We start from the raw sequence: 16602 nt of genomic DNA on the forward strand, positions 1-16602 counted from the left end.
GTTTTGTAAAAATATTAAGTAAAGTAATGTAGCCGTTCCCCATCCAGGATGGAGTCTCCAGCATTAATTTTTATATGTATTAACAGATATAGAAAGTGTAATTCTCTTGTTAAAATACAGCTTCAGATTTCATCTTAACCGACCATTTGGTAGGAGTTCTTCGGTACATAAAATGTTTTTTCTTACTTGCTAATTTCCAACTTTATCTAACTATGGGTCGATTAACTAAAGATCAAGGAAAAGTCAAGAATTTTGGATGTTATTTTGGTAGACACCCTATATATAGGTTGCTTTCCTAGCTTTCTTTTGTGGCAAGTCTTCTTATAGTTATTATTTACGATGAAACTAATTTGTGGTTGCTTTATACATACATGATTTCACTTCTCTTCAACGTCACTATAGGCAAGGGGTTAATTTGTCTGAAGTTACAAGAGGAAAATTCAACTATATTTGAGTTGATTGAAAACAAAAAAAATATATAATGTAGTACTGTTAGTTTATTTATTTGAACTCTATACTTAGCCTAGATAAAGGTTTCAGTAAACTAACTAGAGCCATGATTTCAATGTAGGCTTCATGATGGCCTGTAAACATGGTGTCATGTAGTCATGACCAAGATGCAAACTTGATTTTAGCTCCACTTATAAACTTTTTCTGTGCTGATTTCCACTACAGCAGGGGAAGTAAAATGCCACCTGAATTTTCAAATGTAGTTCTTTTTTTTCTTTCTCAATAATTCGAGTTCACTTGTGGAAATTTCCATTACCTTTTTTTAAAAATAATTTAAGTAACCAAGTACAGTATATATTTTGTAAGTGAGATCTGATCTGCTATGCTATTGGGGAGACCTGTATTGCTTGAGGTGTCAGTGTCAGTCTTGACACACACACACATGCATGCACATGTATATGTATATATTAACTTAAAAGGGAGAGCAATATGTTGAATGCTTACTAAAATTTCTCAAGGTAAACAACTACTATTGTTTTAATGTTTAAAAAATAATTTTTAAGTAACAATTATGTTTTGTCTTTCATAAATTGGGCCACTGTGGCTCAGTTGGTAATGCATCTGACTACCATGCTAAAGGTCCCGGGTCCGATCCCCGGCCTGTTCAAATCCGGGAAATTTTCTAACAGAAGCGGCCCCGGCACCCACCCAGCGGCGAATAAAATGGGTACCTGGGGGAAACCCTGGGGGGTAAAGGTGGCCAGGGGCGTGATGCTGATCACATCACCCCCACTCATGACTGGATCAAGAAAGTGTGGGGCGTTATCCCCACAACCCCTATATGCCTTCATGGCATGGTGCTAAGCACAGGGGAGCACTTTTTTTTTTTTACTTTACTTTCATAAATTGGTATTTGGTGTCTTTACATTGAGATATAGTTTGGTGATTTTTAACTCTGGCAACTAATTCTGATGCATTATGAGCCAAATCGTACCCTAGTGTCAAGTTCTAGTTTCTGACCGTGATTTGCAGTAAGGAATGTAAGAAAGTTAAACCATAAATTGGGTGTTCTTTCTTTTTTTTAAAAAAAAAAATCAATGAAGGGAGAGGACTTCTGTATTCATCTTTATGCAGGTATGTATTTTTTTCTTATAATATAGTGTGAACCTTTCTTCATTGATATTTATTTTGCTTTAAGGCAATTTGGAGCCGCTTTTTTGAAATCTATGAGGCACTGAAGAAGATAGTGGAATCTGGGGAGATAGGAGAAGTCACCCATGTCATCGTGACTTTTGGCATTCAGGCTTCAAGTGTGGATAGATTGAGGTAATTTGCAAATAATAATAGTATATACACTGCACAAAATAGTTCACCCAGCAGGATGCATGCTGAGTAAAAAAAAATACTACTTAAGTTTGAATTTTAATTGATTTGAAGCATGTAAATAGTAATACCTTTTTCGATTAATCTAATTTTATTAATTTAGAACCTTTGGACTAAATCACATGATTCATAAAATTGAGAATAAAAGAACATGTTGAAATATCAAACTGAAATTCAAACTGTTCGATTGAATGTTATACCTGCATTTTATTATTTTGAAGAATATGATTACCCTTTTCGGTAAGTGAACAATGATGTACACGTACCTCTTGCACTGTGATACGATATTTGTAATTGCTTAGGCAGGTCTGTCATCATGTGTAAGCATTTTACGTTTCGGTCTGTAGATATTGCATACTTTCATATGTGCTGTATTTGAGTGTTATATAATATACAAAATTATTATTTAGAATTGTAATTGCATAGAGTGGTTTCCTTCCATGTGTGGATTTTAGTGCTGCTTATTAGGCTCTGAAATATGGGACGGACGATGCCAATCATTCCGCTATGAGTGTGGGAGATTCGAACAGGTTTGAGCGAGCGAAAGTGGTCCGATGCAGTACTCTAGAGTAGAAATAGGACATCTCAGAAACAGATGTAGTCTCAACAGTAATTGGCCCCTTTATGATGTGTGGTCTCCTCAAACGGCTAACACCGTTGCATTCCTGTGGGCATGAAAAGAGCTTGAGTAAAGTGAAGAAACAACCTCCAGTAGGAAAGGCAGCCAATGCATTGATGATATTAATGTGGTCGACCTTGCATTTTTTCCCCTTCATGGTAACTGCTAACTAGAAATTAACTCAACCACTTCAGAATGGCAGGTATATCTACGTGTATTCTGCTCAGGATGTCTTGTCATGTCATACCACTTCCACATGGCAGTAATTATGTATTATAATTTCTTCAGTTCTCTCTTTTCTGTTCATTTGGCTACATATGAGGGTATGACATACTTGAATCACAAAACAATGCATGTATTCTTACTATTATTAACAAACACAAGTTTGAATCCCCCCCCTTCTGAGTATTATGGAATAGAATTTAAATGGTATATTACTCTTCAACCATCCCTTTTTCATGATATATTTTACTCTTACATGTAATAATGAAAACAAAACTTGTTCACAATGTGAATTTTTTTATTATTGTTTTATTGACTTTCAAGACAAGTCAAAAAGCTGTACCAGTACATAATGGACATAAGATGCCTTCCATTCCAGTTGTGTATGAAACCCAAGGTAAAGAAAGTTATACGATTGTCAGCAGCATAAACTATGAGAAACATGAATAAATTGTGGCGATTTGAAAGTCATTGTAATACTAGGTTGTCTTTTACATGGGTACAAGAAATAATGTTGCTTTGCATGTGAGTGGGACGGCCATACTAGGATTGTCAACTACAAGCAAAAGGATTAAACAATTAGCATATGCTGGGTTTAAAACCTGGGCTATCTCTTTTTATCATATTGTTCAAATGAGAGGCTCTTTTTCGTTCAATTTCTTGGATTGTAAGGTGATGTGACATTGCGATTAAAATACATACATTACAATTTACTAATAATTATAAAAATATCAGTTTCATTAATATAAAAACAATAATAATATAAAAACAATAAAGAAAACATTTCAAATATTTCATGTTTATTTATAAAATATAGAGGCCCATATTGTGAAATATATATGTAGGCCTACGTATATATATGCGTATAATAAACTTCTTACTTTGAATATTTAATTTGGACAGGAACTCCATTCTTCTCTTGGCAACCTCTGTGTTAAAATGGTTATTAGCACAGGGCACTACGACGCCAAGCGTCCCGGGCTCAAATCCAGACATGGACATGGGTATTCTTTGTGAATGACCTTTCATGAATTTCATCGTATCGTCACTCATTCTCATCGTCACGATTAGCTAAAGTGGCAGAAGAGCAACGCAAAATAACAAATCAAATCCATTCTTCTCTTCTTTGCTATGCCAGAGGCCTGCACATCTTCACGATTTGAAGTTTATCCTCATGCAAAAGCAGAGTAAATTGTTTCGGCAAAAGTTCGTTAATTATATCATTCATTTTCGTTCACTACACGATGCAGCACAGATCATTCAAAACATATATACATAATTCACTCACTCAAGCACTTAGAAAATCCACACAGTAAGAAACCTAATTTTCTTAAACTTCCTTCAACGCAATTTCCACTCGCAAAATGCCCTTTGTCATCTCCAGCCAGTCATAAACAAAGCAGCAGAGAGGTTGAAAACATCGTAATGCATGGTTGGTTAAGGTCAGTGGCCTGCGAGTTCTGCATGTTTTCGATGGGACAGTGTTGTTTTGGCCTAGAGGACAAATTCCCTAAAACATGCCAGCCACTCTTTTCCTGTTCCTGCAATAGTAGTTTAGTTTCAAAATTTCCCTTACCTGGGAAAATCCCATGCTGGTTAGCGCATTGGCATCGCTGTAAGGTTTTACCGCTGTTGTAAAACGACGAGTTCCTGTCTAAGAAGCCACTACAAATACGTCACCGACCGCCTCCAGGTGCTGGTCGGGGAAGAATTTAACCGCTAAAGTCTGGTGGTAGTTTTCAAGGAAAGGAGTCCATCCCCATGTATAGAGCGAGCACAAGGAAAACAAACCTTGGACTAAAAATCACTGCGCAGCCTTTTCTTCCATTCAGCTCGGCCCATAAGGAAGCATGGTCCACTCTCTCCCTCCTCTCCTCGCAGGGAGTACGGTGCACAGGAGTCACGGGTTTTATACTATCGTTTTCTCCCGCGGTCGTTGTTTGAGAGTGAAGCATCAGTCACATTTGAGAGTCGATTATTTTCTGTATTTAATCTGGGCTTCGGTGATAGCCTAGGTAGCCTAGAATATACATGCCTAGATTAAACTCACCAACAGGCTTTTGTGCCTGGCATGAAAAATGTTGTTTGTGAACTGCTAGTCAATCCCAGTAAATTTTTCTTACCACCATCACACATCACACCGAGTCTCGTGAAAGAATTTATAATAGCACTGAAAGAGGATGGATTAGTGTTTCAAAACTTGATAGAGCTAAGTACTGAGAAGTTTAGGCAGGGAGTATCCATTGGACCACATATGTGCCAGATAGATAGTTTTATTCACCTTCAGAATGATTACGTTCATGGTTTCGTCATGGATGTCATTGGATAACATTTCACTAGAAATTTTTACTTATGGATTAATATTATGTACAAAGTATACTAGTTCATGGGATAAATTGCAATTCAATACATAATACAATACAATATCTACATATAATACGTGGAACGAATCTTAATACAATACAATGATAAAATAGTACAGGAAATTATTGAGTGAATGCAGAATACATAGTTTTTGAAATACCAGCACTTTGAGTGCTTTTTTGATCATGACTAGTAAAGACTGTCTTTTTTTTGCTTCTCACTGAATGCCGGCCTAACCATTCGTCATATGGTCATGCATGGCAAGATGTGGGGTTTTAACGTGTTAATGTGATGAAGTTTTTTATGGTTCATTTTTAGATTGAAAGTTCTTACAAGGCAAAAAAGGGAATATGAAGTTTTATGTGTACAGGGGCCAGGTGTTAGGAAATACCTTTTTATATTTTTAACTGACCTGGCCATGAAGTGATACCACTTGCCAAGATTGTGAACCTGATGAAGGGACCAGTTGTCTTGAAACTTTTTTTTTGTAAAATGTATACTCACAAATCGTAAGTATAAGGGGGGATCAACTGAAACCCGTCCAGTGGTCATAATTCGTGAAATAAATTTTATTTCGAGCTGAAACTGGTACACTGTCTAGAGGCGTCTATGGTTAGCGCTCAGTAAAAATATTGTTCAGAAGAAGTCACCATGAGCATTGAGACACTTGTCCCACTGTGTCACTAACTTACAAATGCCGTCCATGTAAAATTGCGAAGGCTGAATCTCAAACCAATCACGCACAGCATCCTGAACTTCAGCGTCAGACTGAAATCTCTGACCTTTCAAAGCCTTCTTTAGAGGCCCAAAGATGTGAAAGTCACAAGGTGAAAGGTCAGGGCTGTAGGGCGGGTGTCGCAACATTTCCCACTTGAATCGTTGAAACAAATCCTGCACTTGGTTTGCAACGTGTGGACACGCATTGTCATGCAACACAATGACTCCAGCGGTCAATAAACCAGGCCTTTTTTTTATGGTGCTCCGTAACTGTGTCAAGGTCTCACAGTAGCGTGCAGCGTTGATGGACTGTCCTGGTTCTTTGAAGTTGTGCAATAATGGTCCATGGCAATCAAAGAACACAGATGCCATAACTTTCTCCGCAGATGGTTGCGTCTTGAACTTTTTGGGACGTGGAGATGAGGGGTGTTTCCACTGCATAGTGAAAGACTTTGAACTCGGTTCAAAATGATGGCACCAAGTTTCATCCTCAGCAACATTACCTTCCAAATGGTAACGTGACAAATGTTTAATGGAGCATCCCATATGCTCCAACTTTTGGTCCTCCGTCTATACCCTGGGTATCCAATGCGTGCACATTTTATGATAACCCAGAGCTTTCACAATTTTGTGAGCAGTACCCTAACCCATGTTTAACTCGTTCGCTATGGATCGAATACTCATGCGTCTATCTGCAGATATTGCCGCATTCACCTTTTCACACATGTCTTCTGTGGCAACAACATGGGCTTGACCAGGATGGGGATAATCAGTGGTTTGTTCACGCCCCTTCCGAAACATTCTTGCCCAGTCCACCACTGTTGTTTTGGACACGCATGCATCACCATACACGTCTTTCATACGCCGGTACACTTAAGCTAGTTGACAACCTTCGGCACTCAGAAACTGGATGACAGCATGCTGGTCCTGTTTGGACGGATTGGGGATGTTGAACGCCATCTTTCACTCGTTATACCTGCAAAACGGAAACACGTATAAACAACATTCCTACACCCAACACACAGGGACATTAGCCATTACACACTATTGGACAAACAATATCCTCCTACACACTATACCAATAATACATGGAACAAACGGGTTTCAGTTGATCACCCCTTGTAGTTCATTTTATAGTATTTTTTAAGTACTTTTATTGTATCATCATGAGTAAGTTGCACACTCCTTAAATATGAGCATTTTTGATCCCCCGTAGTAACATTCAGATTTTGAAACAATCTTATTGCATTCCTATATTTTACTTTGTGTATTAATTACTTTTTCACTCTTGTTTTCAGATTAAAGGAAATGGCAGGTGGGTCCATGTTGGATATTGGAATTTACTGCTTGCAGTTGGCATCCTTTATATACAAAGGAGAAAAACCTGAGAAAATAGTGGCAGGAGGGCATTTAAACCAGGAAGGGATAGATGAGAGTGTCAGTGCAAGTTTGGTGTATAGCGGAGGAAGGTTGGCCACCTTCACCACTAGTCTTACAGTTAAACTTCCAAATGAGGCTGTGATTGCTGGGACTAAGGGCCATATTAAGGTAGGCATTTTTACAAAATTAAATAAATTATTCCCCATCACTAGGGGGCATGCATACTTCGTTTTTGACAAAAACATGAAATCTGAAAGAACACATTCTAATGTTAATTTGTCATGTTTCTGAAAGGTGTGAGTTGCATTTCCTTACTTGTCATGAAATGATAAGAAATGAACCGCAAAATGCGAAAGAAACTTTTAAACACAAAATTTAGATTTTATTTACCGACGCGACACTTTCTGAAGTTTGAATTATCCTGTGAGTTATGCAATTCACGGGAAAAAAATATTAATTCTGCTGTAAATATGTGAGAAGCAAGAATGGACCCCTTTATACAGGAAGAAAGTTAATACTCTGCTAACTACATAAATGTGCTGTTAGTAGTGTTATGTTTTATTTTGTAATAAGTGCAGTTTTTAAATCAAACTTTGGATTATGTTCACAATTTTAAAACCAAAATGTTATTTTATACATCACTTTTGATCCATTTTTTCACCGCTATAACACCAAAATTGACTCTGTTTTTGTACAGAAATTTTGCTTTTTTATTTACCTAAAATATCTGCCTCTACCCATCACTACACGAATGCATGTAAATGAGAGTAACTTTTATGTTCATATATTTTTTTTATTTACAAGGTGTTTTTTTATATATAAACAAACAATGTACTTGGAGTTTCTTTCTTGTGCAAGACATAAATAAAAACTTTATTTGTGCACATTCGTAATTCCATCATGTTCCTGTTTCACTGTTCAAAATTGAGATGAAAGTCAGGAGGTGCTAGTCTGGTTTCGTGTGTCACAGCAAGCATTGCCCATATCTTCTACTATGTGACTTGAGCTGCCTAACAAACAAAAGCATAGGAGTTTATCGCCCCGCAGAGGCAATAAACATTCTTTGGAAGCGTTATTTACATCATGTATGACTTTTGCATTGCTTTTCTGTCTCCTTTTCAAGTTTTCGTTAACTTTTGTAACAGAAATAGATAGATTGATTGATTTATTTTACTTCGCTTTTTGTGCCACTTGCCACAAATTCAGTTTAGAGACTTGTTTCTTTCATCTTATGATTCTCAGTCTTGTGCAAAATTATGGTTCCTTCGAATTTCCGTAATAAATTTTAATTTTATAATACTAGATATTACAAAGAATATCAAAGCAAAACTTGCAGTTAATAACTGCTTGATAACTAAAGTACATTGACAATATGATCATAATTATTGGAAAGGTTGGTGAAGATGAGGTTATTGTCTTTATTTTATAGATCTTAGTCTTGTTGGCATTTCCTATAGAGTTCCTACATGCAATAAAAAAATCTCCAGATGCTGTGTACTTATAAATGTAAGCAAAAAAGCAGAATTTTTTACCACACTATAAATCCGCCAGTAAATGAAAAAAAATTGTGTATGGTTTATGAATTTTTTCTGTTGTTTTTATATTGTGAAGATCTGTTAAGGTGAAATAATGTACCTCTGTTGATGCACATGATTGTAGCACCCAATACATTTGATGCCGATTGTAATTTTACATTTACGTAATTACACATTTTCACGTGATCTTGTGTGTGTAGAATGAAATTTGCTAAAAAAAATGTTGTGAAAGTTAATGTCCATAATAATTAACGGAATATATATTTACTTGAAAAACACAAGGTTCAAAAGCAACAATCACTATGATAAACATGTCTGGCAAAATTTAATTTTTGGACTGGAAAACCTGGGAATGTCAGGGAATTTCATAGACAACAAATCCTAGCAACCCTGCATGATGAAATTGATGAATGGACACTCGCAAACATCCATGCCGAGGCTGTGACTCAAACCCAGGACCTCCCAGGAATAGATCGAAACTGAAGAAATTCATGGTTGATTGAACACAAAAAACTTAAGGTGTTATTGTATTTATATATTAAAGGCCACTTCACCACACCTTTAAAAAATAATAATAATAATCGCAACAATGAAGATGGATGATCAGATGAAACAAAGCATGATAGAACATTTGTATCCTGCATGCAAAAGTTGTAAAATCACAGAACCTAGAGCTTTCTCGTGTCAGATGCCATTATAGCAGACTACAATTACCTACAATTCCTAAAATCCATTGTGTTCATCAGCACCTATTTGTAGTAGACTGTGATGAATCCGTCAATTAAATAATGAACGTGCAGATTGGTATCTACAGGGTGATTCTTATAGAATCGCTCTGACAAAATGATCTGTAATATAAAATTTACCACATAGATATTAACGTAATTTATACGTGATGTACTTTGGATAGTGTGACATTGATTGTGATCAAAGCATGTGTTGCATATTCGCCGTGACTCTCCGCAGTGTTTCTCCGGTGGTGGTCCTAATTTCAGCCAAAATATTGTCCTTTTAAGCTTGTAACGCGTGCAGTTTGTTTGCATACACCCTGTCCTTCAGTAAACCCCACAGGAAAAAACCCAGGTTGTAAGGTCAGGGGGTCTGTTGGCTGGGCCCTGCAAACACATTTGTACGTGCAGCACTACTTACTTGTTCTTGAACCTTGCAGCATAAGTGTTGCCACCTGTCGGATCATCTGCACACCATTCAACTCAGCATGGCCCACGGATTATGATGTCGTAAATGTATGCATCACCTACAGTATTATTAGCAAATTCATCAGGCCGAGTCTATAAGAATCACCCTGTATTTTGTATGCACTTTTACAGCTGATATCCGAAAGTATGATTGAAAATGTGGAATGAATTGTCAGCATAATCTCTGCCCTTCCTTGAAAACAGGGAAGGGAACACTTAAAACTTTGGGTGTAAGTTTAAAAAAAAATGAATAAGTTTTACCCTTTTTAAGAACTCGTAGAAAGTTCTAAAAATTCAAACTATAGAAAGAGACTTGCAGAAATACGAATTAAGTAGGGATGAGACTGATTAATCGGTACTCTATCAGTATCGTTCGATATAGGCATATCAGTTTATCGGTAAAATTACCGATTAACCGATCCGATATATCAAAAAATATCTTATAATTTAGTGCAAAATTCTGCTATTTTGTTGTAATTTTTATGGATAATCTCGATGCCCTACTTTTTAAAAAAGTAATTGTCTAAATATTCAATTTCTTTTGCACTTCAGTCACTTCGAAACACATATTCATTAAGGAGATCAAGGAACATTTCAGATTCTTCATGGACCATTTCTAATTTTATATCTGATCGGTAGAATATCGGTTATCGGTATTGGTTTATTTTATATCGGTACTTTATCGGTATCAGCCAAAATTTCATATCTGCCCATCCCTAGAATTAAGTAATTTTTAAATTAACATTTTTAGTGCCATGCGCATTTTAAAATATAAAATCAAGATGTATTGGATAATGCAATTTGCAAGAACATTTTTACATAAAAGTTGTTCAAGAAAAGTATTACTTGTAGAGTGTGTTAATAGAAAAGAATTATCTAAAAGCATGATCAAATAACTCAATTCTCCAAGCAGTGGGTTACCTATGTGGCAGAATTTATTACATGGATTTTTTTTCCTCCAGCTTTTTGCTCCATTTTGGTGCCCTGCTGGAATGGATGTAAATGGAAAGGTTCACAACTTCCCATTACCCCAAGATCCATCCCTTTCTTTTAATCATGTTAACAGCATTGGACTAAGATATGAAGCGATGGAAGTTCGTAACTGCCTTGCCAAAGGTAAGATATTGTTTTATTATGGTACATTTTGCATATTGGGGTGAATATGGGAACCCATATAGTTTGATCGGAGGGGCAAGTTCATTCTGGCTCATTTAAAGGTTCTTTCCAAGCATTTGCATCTAGGTTCTTCGTAAAGCATAACCAGTTTTTACAGATGCAAAATAATGTATGGTAATCTTCAGGATGTTGACTGCCACAATAGGAAAGAAAATTCATTGGCGCACCATGTTTTATTACGAGAATGTAATAAAAACGTTGAAATCAATATGTTTCTTGATGATTAGATGAAAAGTTATTTTTAATTATTTTATGTGTGTGTCACGTGGCCCTAGAATCAATTACTACGCTGCTTTTGAGTTATATTTTGCTCAAAGCATACTTATTATTTTTTTTGAGCATTGAGTGGTGTTATTTGTAACATGACTGCTGTATACTATTGTATAAATATCATTTGAGGATCTGTAAAAAGTAAAAGTAAAGTGCACCCCTGTGCTTTTGCACGATGCCATTAAGGCATATAGGGGGTGTGGAGTTAGGGCCCCACAACTCGCGTGACAGTTAACGTATTAAGTGAATTTAATTTTAGTTGTATTTAACTCATGCTAGTTTTATGCCTGCGGCCTCATGGTGCACAGGCAACTTGCTGAAAAATCTATATAGTACATTTTGTGTGTGTACCTAATTTAAAGAATTGACATCTGTATGCTGGGAGGTACCAGGCAATGTCGACGTCTACAGTGTTTCAAAGGCAACAGATCCCTTTGCAGTAACACTAGCAGAGACTATTCCATACAGGTAAAATGGCGGCAGCAAAAAATCAGCCAAGCATAGTCTGGCTCAGTATGCCAGAGACCCGGGTTCGAGTCCTGGTCGAGCCTGCATTTTTTGCTGAAAAATCTACATTTAACATACATGTTACGTAAAGAGTGGTCCCGTGGACAAAATTTTGCTGATGTTTCGTGAAAATCTTATTTAGTAATGCTGTTATTGTTACATTTAATACAATTTAAAAAGCATGGATCAAATGAATAGATGTACATTAAATTATTTTATATTTATTTTTGCCTTTAAATTTCACTTAAATCTGACAAGTAAACAAAAAAAAAAAAATCAAGTTTTTCGATTGTACGTTTGGCCTTAAATTATTCCTGGCCAGATGCTCAAAAGAGCCACGGTAGCTCAGTCGTTAGGGCATCTGACTACCATGCGAGAGACCCAGGTGCGATCCCCGGCAGGGGAGAACTGGGATTTTTTCATCTGTTCAAGTGGCTCTGCGCACAACCAGCATCGTATAAAGTGGGTACCTGGAGTATACTCCAGGGGGCAGCCAGGGGCATGGTGCTGATGCTGATTACATCACCCCTCACCTTCGGCCAAGATCAAGAAAGTGTGGGGCCCTAACCTCCACACCCCCTATATGCCTTAATGGAATGGTGCAAAAGCACAGGGGTGCACTTTACTTTTACTTTTTACAGATCCTCAAATGATATTGATACAATAGTATACGGCAGAGTCATGTTACAAATAATAAAAGACTCAATGCTAAAAAAAAAAAATACTTGGAAAAAAAACAATAAGTATGCTTTGAGCTAAATATAACTCGAAAGCAGCTTAATAATTGATTCTAGGGCCACGTGACACACACATAAAATAATTAAAAGTAACTTTTCATCTAATCATCAAGAAACATATTGATTTCAACGTTTTTATTATATTCTCGTAATAAAACATTGTGAGCCAATGAATTTTATTTCCTATTGTGGCAGTCAACATCCTGAAGATTACCATACGTCTTTTTTGAGGTAAGCACTGAGCAGTAGAATAAAATTTTCCTTGATCATTTACATGAGAGGAAGCGATTGTAGTAAAACAGCCAAAATTAAAAACAACAAAAACAACTTAACAATGTGTCCGATTTCCGGGGAAGCACACACGATTCCTTCATTCATAATTATCATCATATCCTTTAGCCATTGCGCAAACTTCAGTAACAAGTTCTACAGTAATCGCCTCTGTGTGAACGTAAGACATAAGATTTGCTTTACCAGCCTTTCCAAGAACCGTGTGGCTATTAGAAATTTTGAAAAAAGGAACATAGTTTTTAAAGAGAATTAAGACTATCTTTAATGGATTGTATCATCCTTTAACTGTTTATTTGGAATAATTTAGTGACGGTTCCGAGAACAACTTAATATTACCAAAAAATGGCTGTTTACCGTCGATAGCGTAGTGGTTAATGCAGCCATCTTATTAAAGGGACAGGGTTCGATTCCTATGGAGAGGGGATAATTTCACAGCTTCCGAACTATATACACACCCAGCTCCAAATAATATGTAATGTTGATTGCAAGTGACATTCTTAAATCCACGACAGTTTCGAAAATTGTTTTACTAACGCCACTTATTTATAAAATCAGAACCGCAACAGTGACTGAAAATCAGTAACTCTCCAAAAAAGGAGCGAGGAGGGGTAGCGAGCAAGACTATTTTGTGGGTGGAGATTCCAATTTTATATAGCCTATATTCCTAAATATCACATGCGGACGAAAGTTCATTAAACTACCAGGTTATTTACTACTGGAGTCTTCACTGTTGAAAAACCGACAATGAAACAGGAGAGAAATGTCCTGTCTATTAATTATTATTAAAGGTGCAACATCAACGTAAAATATAACTGAACAATCTGGCATCTTTAATCACCTGAAAGCCATTAGCAGCAATTTAGAAAGATTTTAGCCATATGGAATCTCACAACCTGCCACTCATGGAAGCATATACAATACCTGCATGGTAAAATGCTGGTCACATGCCTGCCAGTTACATAATCGCCTCTTCTACATGGAATATCAATACAAAATTAAGACCAGACAATTTTTTTAATTTTAGTTCGTACGTTTATGATTCGCAAAAATTACATAACAGTAATTCCACTAAACATTTCTTGATTTTAAGTAGTGTCGATAAGAAAGTTCCTTAGGTTCAAACAGTATAGTCCTCATGAATTTTGAGCTTTGAAAATGCATTCTTCTTTATAAATCATTTGAACATTTAAATGCCTGTACACTTAGCAAACTGCTTGCAAGGAACATGCTTTTAATGCCTGCAAGCAAAATTTGACTTTCCTTGCATTTGCATCTGACATTTTGAAATTGGGGAGGGAAGGTTTTAGGTTCGAATTCTCGGCTATGCATGAGTGTGTTATTGTTGTTCTAGCGTTATCTACTTAATCTAATCATTATTCATTCTCAATATCGCGATTAACTTGGAGAAATAAAAATTATATAGATGGTTCTTTCGCCAGGCTTGTCGAAAACTGTGAGTGGTGGTGGGGGGAGGGGGTGAGGATAGGGGATGAGGGGCGTTACTGGGTGGCCTTGTTCAGGCCTGGGGGTGTGGTTGCATTCATGGTCGATATGTAGGCCCTCTCCCATCTTCTACGTATTGAGGTGTTGATGGATTGGTGCAAGGAGTGGATGATCGCTACTTGGAAGCAGTCATTAAAAGAAATTTTGTGGTGATTGGTGTGAATGGCAACAGGAAAGTCCAGGTTTTGGGTAGAGGAGCGGTGGTTGTTGATGCAGAGGTTCAGGGCTGTGGATGTTTCCCCCAGGTAGAAGCTCCCACAGATGTTGCACGTGAGGATATAAATTAGGTTAGAGCTGTAGCAGGTTCCTTTGGGGTAGATGGTGAATTTGCCGGTGGCAGTGTGGATCTGGAGGGTGCGGGAAGTGACAAATATGGGGCTGGTTTTGCACTTTGGGCGGTTGCATTTGTGGGCAGGTGCGAGTTGATTGTGAGTACGTGGATTGTGGTGGACCATGATGTTTTGGAGATTGGGAGGGCGTTTGAAAACAACTCGGAGCTTGTCGGGGAAGATATTTCTGGTGTCAGGATCACTGTGCAGGATGGGAAGGAGGGAACATAGAGTGTGTCTGATTTTGTTGAGGTGGGTTTGATATTGGGTGACAAGTGCAGGGGAATTGGTGGCAGGTTTCTTGGTGGGAGTGTATGAAGCAGCTCGGGATATTTGTTTAGTGACCAGGGTGGAAGGATATCCATGGTTAGTCAAGGGTTGGTGTAAGCGGAGGTTATAGTTCTGTCGGGAGGTGGGTGAGATGTTGAGGCGTTGACCTCTGAGGGCCAGGAAGAATGGCATGGCTTTCTTGGTGTGGAACGGATGGGAGCTGGAGAAGTGTAGGTATTGCATATGGTTGGTAGGTTTGATGTGGATGGAGGTTTAATTTTTTTCTATGTCTGATGAGTGTTATATGTATGTATGTAGGAAAAAGAGATTGTAAAAATTGGTTGGTGGATTTAAGAACTTGCCCCCCCCCCCCCCCCCCCCCACTCTGAAATAAGTTCCGACGTGAGTTCAATAACCTGAGGGGATATATTCATCATTCGTTTCCAGGAAAGCGTCAAGACTTACTATGTACCATATTTACCATTATGTTCATGTCTTTTACATAGTAGAAATCTTATTGTATATTAGGTATCTTCCATTCAAATTCAAGAAAAGAAAATGATCATGTTAAAATGGATGGTAAGAGTAGTGCCATAGTATTCTTATCTGTGCAACACCAGCCACACATTGAATGTGATCACAATGTAAGAGAAGTGCCCCTCATTTTTTTTGGCACCATCTTTTGTATAGGTGGTAGGGCATCCGACTGCCTCACAGGAGACCCAGATTTGATTCCCGGGGCGGGTGGTCTTGGAATTTTTCCGCATAAAGTGACTGGGCTCACCCAGCCTCATATCAAAGGGTACCTGGGGGTAGTATAGGCAGATGGAGTGTCGTATGCTGATTGAACTTGAACGCCAGACCTGGTTATTGAATGTTGTTTGTCAACAGTCTGTGTATTGTCTCTCTCATGTATGTCTCAATATCGTAGCCGTTCTTCGTGACGAGACTTCTGTCATTTATACCAATATGTAACTTGTTGTACTTGTTGTATTACTGTGTTCCAGAATTATACACTTTTGTTTGTGTTACAAATACTGTCTCATTGTTAACTCCATTTTCTGGATTACGGAAGAACTGAAAGAACCCAAAACTCAACAATGGCGACGAGGATCTTGGAAACTTCATTTGATACTTACTTCTTGTAATTTTACATATTTCTTGTGATTGTTCTTCAAGCTGTCTGTTGGAGGTAAGAATATCTGTACACAATGCAAAAGTTGTCACAATTTTCTGAATTCTGCAGGGAGCAGGAAAGTATTAAACAATACTTCGATAGATTCGAGCATTTCTGCAAAGCTTCAGACATTCCCGATGATAAGGCTAAACATGTTCTATTAGCAGCAGCAATAGGGCACAGAACGTATGCTGATTTGTATAATCTCATACAACCTAAATCAATATCAGAGCTCAGTCTTGCTCAAATTCAACAAACATTAATCCGCCATTATGGGCCCAAGAAGAATCTCCTACTAGAAAGGCATAAGTTTTTTCTTATTAAACAGAATGATAATCAAAGCATTCCTGATTTCATTGTGCAAATCAAAGAGCAAGCCTCAAAATGTGATTTTGGTGATCTCATTGATTCAATGTGTCGCGACGTATTTATTCTTGGTATGACAAGTGTGCACGTTAGAAATAGACTGTTATCAG

The 16602-nt window shown here is 37.4% G+C and overlaps 1 protein-coding gene across 1 annotated transcript in view; it reads left to right on the forward strand.

Moving 5' to 3' along the window:
• LOC145995469 (trans-1,2-dihydrobenzene-1,2-diol dehydrogenase-like) overlaps window positions 1-16602 on the forward strand; it is a 33665-nt gene that overhangs the window by 11837 nt on the left and 5226 nt on the right. The window contains exons 3-5 of the mRNA XM_083131997.1: window positions 1649-1776; window positions 7054-7303; window positions 10829-10982. Coding sequence (XP_082988123.1) covers window positions 1649-1776; window positions 7054-7303; window positions 10829-10982 — 532 coding nt within the window. The remainder of the gene's footprint in view (window positions 1-1648; window positions 1777-7053; window positions 7304-10828; window positions 10983-16602) is intronic.

The sequence above is a fragment of the Lepisma saccharinum genome, chromosome 1 (genome assembly GCF_977018435.1).
Source record: "Lepisma saccharinum chromosome 1, izLepSacc3.1, whole genome shotgun sequence".
NCBI classification, from domain to species: Eukaryota; Metazoa; Arthropoda; class Insecta; order Zygentoma; family Lepismatidae; genus Lepisma; species Lepisma saccharinum.